The sequence below is a fragment of the Lathyrus oleraceus genome, chromosome 5 (genome assembly GCF_024323335.1).
Source record: "Lathyrus oleraceus cultivar Zhongwan6 chromosome 5, CAAS_Psat_ZW6_1.0, whole genome shotgun sequence".
Taxonomy (NCBI): domain Eukaryota; kingdom Viridiplantae; phylum Streptophyta; class Magnoliopsida; order Fabales; family Fabaceae; genus Lathyrus; species Lathyrus oleraceus.
This window is the reverse complement of record NC_066583.1, coordinates 185,556,428-185,565,618: the sequence shown is the minus strand read 5'-3', so window position 1 is coordinate 185,565,618 and position 9,191 is coordinate 185,556,428. Positions and strand designations below refer to the sequence as shown.

The 9,191-nt window shown below is 35.8% G+C and overlaps 1 protein-coding gene across 2 annotated transcripts; it reads right to left on the bottom strand.

The window, feature by feature from the left end:
• Positions 1–723: 723 nt before the first annotated feature.
• On the bottom strand, positions 724–5,095 carry LOC127082184 (uncharacterized). 2 transcript variants are annotated; one of them, XM_051022420.1, is made up of 4 exons: positions 4,914–5,095; positions 4,680–4,738; positions 4,234–4,325; positions 724–3,365 (listed from the first exon to the last, which is right to left on the bottom strand). In XM_051022420.1, exon 4 carries the CDS (start codon positions 3,251–3,253, stop codon positions 1,118–1,120), a length of 2,136 nt encoding a protein of 711 aa, XP_050878377.1. In that variant the 5' UTR covers positions 3,254–3,365; positions 4,234–4,325; positions 4,680–4,738; positions 4,914–5,095; the 3' UTR covers positions 724–1,117. The 2 variants fall into 2 exon arrangements, with proteins under 2 accessions (XP_050878377.1, XP_050878376.1); XM_051022419.1 differs by lacking the exon at positions 4,234–4,325.
• Between the last annotated feature and the right edge of the window lie 4,096 nt (positions 5,096–9,191).

Below are 9,191 nucleotides of genomic sequence, written 5' to 3'. Positions count from 1 at the left end.
ACTTAGATTATAGGGGATATGTTGAGATATTAGATATAATTCAAGTTGAGTTGTGTGGCCCAAGCCCAAAACTATATTGAGTTTGTTACTTAGTTTATTATTTTACTTAGTAATCAAGTTACTTAGGTGTATATAAATAGATATTTTATAATTCAATTTTATTATTCATTCAATTCAATAATACAATAATATAATTCTTATTTCCTTATTATATCTCTTTCTCTTTTAACTAAAAGTGCACTGCGAACTAACAATAATTTCACATACAAAATCCTACTACCTCATCTTCCTATTGACACAGAGTCTCACTTCCCCTCCTAACATATGTACTTGGTATGTAATCTACCATTCACCAACCGATACTTACTTAGTGGTAGTTGCCAAGCGGAGTGTTTTTTAATGTATTGATCTTTAAACAGACCCATAGGCAATTCAAAACGAAATATATGCACAAAACACAACCCGCCTTAGATCACACAAAAACATCCTTAAATCACACAAGAATATGTGTTTTTCTATTATAAGCGGGAAGTCGTAATAATAAACTATGTGCCGTTTTTTTTTAATCTACATAAAGTGCAGATTTATATAAGTAAAAATGCTTCACTGCCTCACGTATAAAACTGCAATTAGCAAATAAATCAAACGGAAGTAAAACCTATTAATAGAATGGGCCTGTTCATAAACTGGAAAAGCAAATCACCAGGCACGGAAAGCATGTAATTCTAAACCAACAGTATAATCATCTTGTTTGAAGATTGATGAGTAATAACTGTGTTCACCATGAGTATGGACATTCCATATAAAGTCTAGGAATAACATGTCTAAAAATTATACAACAAAAAACCAAAAAACCAAAAGACACTAGAGATTATCTGGGTTGGACTTACAAAATCAAAAAGTTGAGTAAGAGGGTGTATTTTCATCAAATTTTAATTCGAATTTCCCAAGCCTATTTCATAAAAGGTCACACCATGTTGCGCATTATCATCTACCATCCCATTTTTTGTTTGTCATCCTCGTTTGAACATTTCTGCTCTACAAGGTTTTGAAGCATCCTCTCTCCTATTCAAAATGCATGTTCTTTAGAAGAACTGAACTGTAGGTTGTGTCTTGCTCAGGGTTTCTTAACATTACCTGCTGTCTCATTAGCTTCCGTTTCTATCTGAAGGAGGTCTAAAGGAGTAGCTGCTGGATCCAACTCTCGACAGCCTATTGGAGCATTATGAGCCTCTTGACCACTGAGCAAGTGATTAGGAACCTGATGAGAGAATCGGAACATCTCCTCTTTAGGAATCCTCCTAACCTCATTCTGGTCCTGGTGCCTTCGAAATACTGTCCTAAAGCCTGGAAACTTAACAAGGGGAGTAACTGATATTCCTTGCTCTTCACTGAAATCATCAAGTACCTCTACCATGTCATACTTATGAATCACTTCATCAGGAGTATGTTCATTCCAATCAGGAGACCAGTTTCTATAAAGTGCCCAGACTTCTCCCCTACCTGGAAAGATGCGCACAACTCCTCTGTTGCCTTTTGTCCACCTAACCTTGTGTGAAAATGAATTTAATGATTCGGTTACTTCATGCTTTCCAGTTCTGAAATCCCCACAAGTTTTATAAAAACCAGAACCTACCCAATCTATTGGGCCCAATTCAGTGTTGTTTCGAGAGTTAAGCCAACTGATTCGCATTCTAAATGGCTTTATGGAGATCACCTTGTGAATTCTAGCATAGTATCTAGGCATTCCATCATCATCATCATAAGCAGCCCAGACCTGATCCTCTGCAAAGGAACTTTCAGCTCTATCCAAGTCAAAATTGTGAAAATCAGGATCCGGAACATTGATTGTAACATAGGCTTGGCTCTTAACTGTATCATCAGATGTGACAGGTAAAGAATCAATACCAACATGCTTATTACCATTAACATTGGACTCTCTATACTTCTCTGAACCGGTTGTTTTGTCATTAGGCATATTTTTGTGTCTCTTGTTCTCTTTGTTCTTGTTGATAATCCTAGCTTCAGCCCTTAACTTCCATTCTTCAAGTTTCTTACGAATTTCAATCCGTGCCTTATCTACCAACATATTTCGTAACTCATACATTGACAACTCTCGCGTGCTGTAATGCTTGCTTGCGAGACCTGAAAAACCATAAATCTTTTCTTTTTCCATGTTAACCTTTCCTGGTTCAGAGAAACTGCCTAAACCTGCTGCTGCTCCATGTCCCATAGCCATATGATTTGCCATATATCCTGGATGACCATTAGCGCGCATATCATCTGTCCTCCTTTTCTTCATAGAACCATCAGCCCTCTTAGACATTTGAATCCTCTCCCATTCAGCAATTGACGGTGCTCCTTCTCTCTTCACTTTCTCACTTGCCTTCTGCACAACACTTGCAGCTTGGGCAGCAACAGATGATGATCCATCTGTGCTACCAAAACCAGCCATTCTGGAGTGGGAACCCCACAGATGGTTTGAATTGTTACTTCCAGGATGACGTCGAGAATTCTGGTGCTGCTGATGGGAGGAGGGCAAACTTGATGGCTTAAAAACATTGGGAGGAGGACCCCTCTCTACAGCCACAAAAGCTTCATTACAGTTGGGACATAAAAGGGTGTGATTCAAATAAACTCTGAGATATTCATAATGTGTCCTACACCGGTTACAGATAGTCCAAAAGGTTTCAGCCTTTTTCTGAGGAGGAGGAACAGAAGTTGCAGGCGCCCTCACGTTAGTATTCCCAGTCCTCGCATTTGAAGATGCATTCTTCTTAAAATGATAATAACTATTTGAACTAGGCGCTGCTGATGGATGCCCACGGTTGGGAGTATTATGTTGGAAGCCTTTCAAACTCCTCTTCTGGTTATATTCTAATCTCTTTGTCTTATCTGATAACAAACTCCATGCCTCTGAAACCAGCTTAAATGCACCCTCTGCACCTAAAGACTTGTTTTTGTCAGGATGAAGGGTTAGAGCTAACTTCCTGTACTGCTTTCTAACAGTCTCTTCATCAGCAAAGGGGCTCACTCCAAGTATACCATACCAATCCATTTCTCCACTTACTTTGTTCTCAGCAGATATATAAATATCAATAGTAGTCAAAAACTGGGGAACATCCTCCAAATCAGGATACAAATTTTGAGCCTTAATAGCAAACTTCTTTGCACCAATATATTCCCTTTCAGAAAATTTCCTCTCTGCTATTTCTTTGGCCCTAACTGCTTCATCCTTGTTGCACTCCATCATTTAAAACTTGTGATATGTTTTCTTCCACACTAAGCTAAAAGACAAATGATTTAACCCCCCCGAAGACTGGAGTTTGTAGCAAGCCACCTTTGCATGAAGAAACCTCGTGTACCTGAACCAACAGAAAAACAAGCTGAGACGTATCACTAAAATTCTTGAGATTTAGGTGTGTTGAGCAACAATTAAACCAAACCAGCTTTTCAAAGTATGCATCACATATCAATATTCAAAACTATTACAGAAAATGACCATGATTTCTTAAATCATGTTAGCAACTTGTAAGAATATTCATTTTTTAATAATTAAACTTGGGGTCTTGCATTGAGCATCATAGAAAATTTCTATGGGCACCTGTATGGAACAACCTATGTTACATGTGTCAAAGAGAGACAAGTTTCAAGTGTCATTTTTTTCAAATTACAACATCATAGCAAATCAGCATAAAAGCAAATAAAGAAAAATGGAAAAACAGTGTCCAACCAGGTCTGATTCCAACGTGATTTGAGAAATGAGATATACAGGAATAAGTGTGCCAGTGGAACTTAATTATAGTTCAAGTGGAACTTATGCAGAAAGATATTTGGCAATTAATCCAACCTATCAATGCATAGAACTGATGTATCACTGACTTATATAGTTATAAAGCCTAAACAAATAATCAAGTACACTTTGAAAGGGCAGAAAAGGTAAACTTGAGTTTTTATAGGAAAATGCTGGTCGTTAGTGTATTATGTTAGTATTTAGGATTTGAATCTTGAGCCTCATTCTCAAAGTCCTTCGGATTTCCCAACTCAATCACTTGAGTTACACCTTGGAACAAAATGTTAACATTAATAAGCTCCCCTTCAGATTGTTCTCCATAATTACATTGTTTTATGGTATAGCAATAAGACAATCCATGTATACAAAAATATCCTACTCAAATACTCATACAGAACCCATCAGCGTTAACAAAATAAATATTTCAATTCTCTTCATACCAAGTTTTTAGCAACACTATAAGTAAGACCAGCTCTATTTTTTCCTTATACAAAGCATGTGTTAGATGTGGAGGACAGCTCGACATCGCAAACTGCCACAAATCATATAGTTAGAACTTGTTTACAAAACCAAGATGCAAATAGCAACACTTTTTCCAGTCATAATCACAAGAACATGGTTAATAAATGGCATTCCATAATCAACTACTCATTTACAAACTCAACCAAACATACACTTACGCAGCCCAGTTAAAAAAAAAAACTTATTCTATGAACATAGTAACTAGCGTGAAGTAATCACAAATCAAAAGCACCGAACACACCAAACGATCCAAATTCTCACCAAAAAAAAATCCATATTCTTAAGAGAATCTTACTGAGAAAAAAAAGGACAACAAAAGCATAATAAAAAGAGATGACAGAGTGAGGAATGTTCTGAAACCAACCTGTGACTTTGGGACACGAATTTCGAAGCTAACAAAATCCCGCCACAGATCTACAGGAGCTGAACAATTGAAAACAAACAAGAACGGTTAAAATTCACAAAAAGATCGCAATTGAGCTCGTCGATCAAGAAATGGAAACCCTAGAACTTGCGCGCGTATCGAATTGAACAAAAAGTTAAACAGCAAAAGACATAACACGAGGTGTTTGATAAAATGACGAACAAATGGAATTACCTAATTGGAGAAAAAGGTTGTAACGTTGAGAAATTTGAATCTGAGAAGACGGTCACGATGTACAGTGACCCATCTGTCAAAGCCCTTACGAACTGTGAAGAATCTATCTTGCCCCAATTTTACTACTACTGCCTCTTGCTTTGCTGGTTAATCATTTTCCTTTTTCTTGTCTATATTTTTGTTCTCTTAACCCAAACATACTACTTTTTATAATGGAATGGGACCCAACCAACTTAACTATGGTTAAATTTTAACTATGGTTTTCAATTTTTAGTGATCTAACGGATTGGTTTAGTTCGATTTTTTTTTCAAGAGATTAATATTTATAACGATCAAATATATTTTTTAGAAATGTATTTGATTAAATCAACTCAAATAAATATATATTAAAATATTTATTTGAGTTGATTTTTAAAAAATAATTATACTATTCATGTTTGATATATATATATATATATATATAAAGGATAATTTTCATGTTTATTAAGTATGATAATTAAGTGTATTTAATCTTTTCAATCTATAATGTATGATAATTAAGTGTATTCTTTTCAATCTATAATATAAGAAACTTAGATGTTATGGAAAACACTAATTTGTCCTTTTCTCTTTTTTTGCCACCTCACCAAAATGAAGGCAATTTTAGTTCAAAAAATACATTTTGCAACTAATAACGTCACATTGTTCCATTCCAACTATATATTTATTGTATTATGTCTTTGTTTCCTAAGTTTGGATTAATTGATGATGTCACATGGTTCAATTGCAATTGTTTTTCCTATTTTCTCTTTTCCAAATGTCAGCTCCAATTCAAAAGGTTTTTCTTCTTTTCCCTAAACAATGCATTATCATGTTCTCTCTCTTCCTCTTCTTCTTTCTCTCTTATGTTGCCTTTCTCTTCCTCTTCTTATTTCTTCTCTGGTCGACTACCTCTATCTTCTTCTTCTTCCTTCTTTTTTCCTCTTCTTCTTTCTTCTCTCTTGCTTTTCTTCAACAAAGATTACAAAGTTCTTGGAGGATTTACAAAGATCTATGAATCGAAGTATTTCAACGTAGATATTGGAATATATTTGTTACTATGAGACGCGCTTATATCAAACGTTATAAGCACTCCTTGGAAGAGGATTTGGCTACTCATACCTCCGGTTATCTTCGACAGGGAAGTACTTTTTCTGATCTAGGGTTAATCACGAATTCGTATTTATAGTTTAGGGTTTTGTGAGATTTTTTATTATAGTTATATGAGATATTGTGCCTGATTTTTGCTCCTATAGGATCTTGTGTTTGACCTTCTGTATAATTAACCTGACTTCTGAACCCTAATTGTGGGTCTATGGTTTGAGGTGTTGCCTGTGGAGCTTTAGGCTTTGTTTGAAACCCTAATCAGGGATAATTGTTATTCAGGTGCTTTGTTGGTTTGGCTTTCTAATCTACGGTTCATCAAAACCCTAGTCCTTATCTTTGAGGTTTGTGAACCCTACAGTTTGCATTGAGGTAGTGGAAACCATAGTTATGGTTCATAGCATTTATGCGCCACTCGAGATGACTTCTCTCCTGGCTTGAGATTCTTGATTGATACACATATTTGAACTTTGACCTAGTAAACCCTAATTCATGGTGTTATGTGATTGATTCGAGGCATGTTTACATTCATGTTTCATTGACCTCATGGTCTCATGATCCATTTGATCCGAGTCTTATTTCGTCCCCACTTCATCCATTACTTTCATGGTTTTATTAAAATGGCAAGATTCATTCATGCTTTGATTTATAGTCTCATTGATACAAATTCATTTGATCAAGTCTTTCTATGAACCATTATTTCAATTTCATTCATTCATTCAAAGAAAGCCAAGCCATTATGCCTCACACATGACCTCGTGCATCAAAACAAAGGAAAAAAAACTCATTTTGCATGATGAAAATCAATTACCATGTTTGGGAAATCGATTCCCCTGCACCAGTAGCCAAAAATTTCATTTCTAGATGATGGAAGGCGATTACCATGCTTGGTAAATCGATTTACCCTGCTCCAATAGCAAAAAAATGCATTTCTGGATGATGGAAATCGATTTCCATGCTTGGTAAATCGATTTACCCTGGGACAATAGCAAAAAAAAATCATTTTTAATTATGGAAATCGATTTCCATGCTTGGTAAATCGATTTACCCTGGAACAGTGGGTCAAAATATAACATATTTCAGCAATAATGCAGTTTTCTTTGCACTAAAAAACAACTCCAATGCTTCCATCAATACACCTTGAAGTCTCTACACAATTATGCAGCAACCAACCATAACATTTGTGCATTAAACCAAGTATTCCCAACACTTTAAATCATTAATTTTAAGCTATTCTAACATCCCCTAACTGTCATAACAGTCCCAAACCAAACCACATCAAACTAATTCCAAGCCACATCAAACTAATTCTAAACCACATCAAACTAATTCCAAACCATTTTAACTTATTCCAAGCATCATTTAACTCATTCTAAGCCACATCAAAACTAACTCTGAACCTCTATTTGATCCAAACCTATAACCTATAGAAACACATCACTCTCATTACACCAAAGCTCTTAGAATTTGATCATTACTCTCAAATTACTCATTGCAAATTCAACTTTTCTCACTTCATCTTCTCCAATTCTTCACCCTACACCAAAGCTCAAACCACCGTTGGAGCAAGCTTCACATTGAAGTTTGTTATCAATTGAGCTAAACCTCTTGCACTCAATAATCATCCCTACATTCACATAATTAACACCAACAACAATAATTCAATTCAGAATTTTTCAGAGTTGATTCTTGAAGAGGATGAGTTCATAGTAGAAGTAGAAGATTAAAGGTTCAAAGTAGCATACCTATGGTTTTCTATTCTTCATCTTCATCACCTCCAAATTCAACAAGTTCCAAGACAATCCTCTGTCTTGTAGGTCGGTGAATCTTCATCTTTACTTGTTTGCTGAATTTTTGATACCACATTGTAGAATATGTAGTGAAGAATCAAAACCCCAAGGTTTGATGGTTTGATTCTCCTCCACCCCCATTTAATTTTAGATTTTGTGCTTAGGGTTCTTGACTTTAATGGCTCAATTTCCAGAATTAATTAATTTGTGGTTAGAATGGATGAGAGAGTAGGATGGAAGAGGTTGAGAGAAGTAAGAAAATGGTACTTTTTCTTGATTTCGGCCAACTCCGGCACGGTGGTGCCAGAGCTCCGGTGGTGGTTCTATTTTGACATAAGAATTGGAATATGATGTGTGATCGGAAAAATAGCAAGTGTACTGTTTTCGCCGATGTAGTAATAAGAGGGAATTTTCCCAAAGATCGATCTCGAGGATTGCGCAGCAATATAAACATAAACAGTCACTCAATTGAACAAAAGTTATAAGTATGGTTTTGAAGAATTCACTGTAAGGAAAAATTTAACAAATAAATATTTTCACAAGTTAATATGATATGTCAGGGAAGGTGTATAAACATCTCCTGTAATGACCCTTTGAGTGTATATCTCCTTAATACTGAATATTATTTCAATTACCGGATCTTAAGATTATTTCCCCCTAAGTCCTCGGAGGGAAACCTTTGATATTAAATCTAACCTCTAAGTCCTTAGGTGATTATGATGAAATCAAGCATTTTAAATTAACAAGATTAATCCGGTGACCATAGGGTATCCCTAGTCTTAGGTGATCTCTACTATGGTTTCACTGTATGAAAACCTTAACCATTGCAGTTCTGTTAATCGTTAACTATACATCAATCTTAATTTTTGCCAAAAAGAAAGCATTACGCAAATCATACAGTGAAATTGAAATCAAATAACATATACTAAGGGAAATCAAACATCTGAGTCATTACATGATCAATTCAGGGACACCCCCTGGCATTGGGGGATTTAGCCTATCATATTATTCAAATCAGATACAAAGTAAAATTGAGACATTACAAAAAGGTCGGAGTTTCGTTGATCTTCGATCGCGTCCGCTCTTGAAAGATCCCCGTTCTTCGCTTCTTGTCACTTCTTCAATCTTGATCGTTTCCAATTTTCTACCGTGTAAAAAGTTCCTTTTCTCCAATTCAAAACCACTGTAAATAGTTCCTGATGACAAATTTCCTTACGTAAAATTCCAAAATGCCCTCCTGGATAAGTCGTGCCAAAAACAACAAAAAATTGGAAATTCAAGTGCCCAAGCCAACACTTGCCGTGTCAGGCAACATGCCTGGCCGTGTTGGCCTCTGGGCACAATTATGTTGTGACACGCCCTTCAG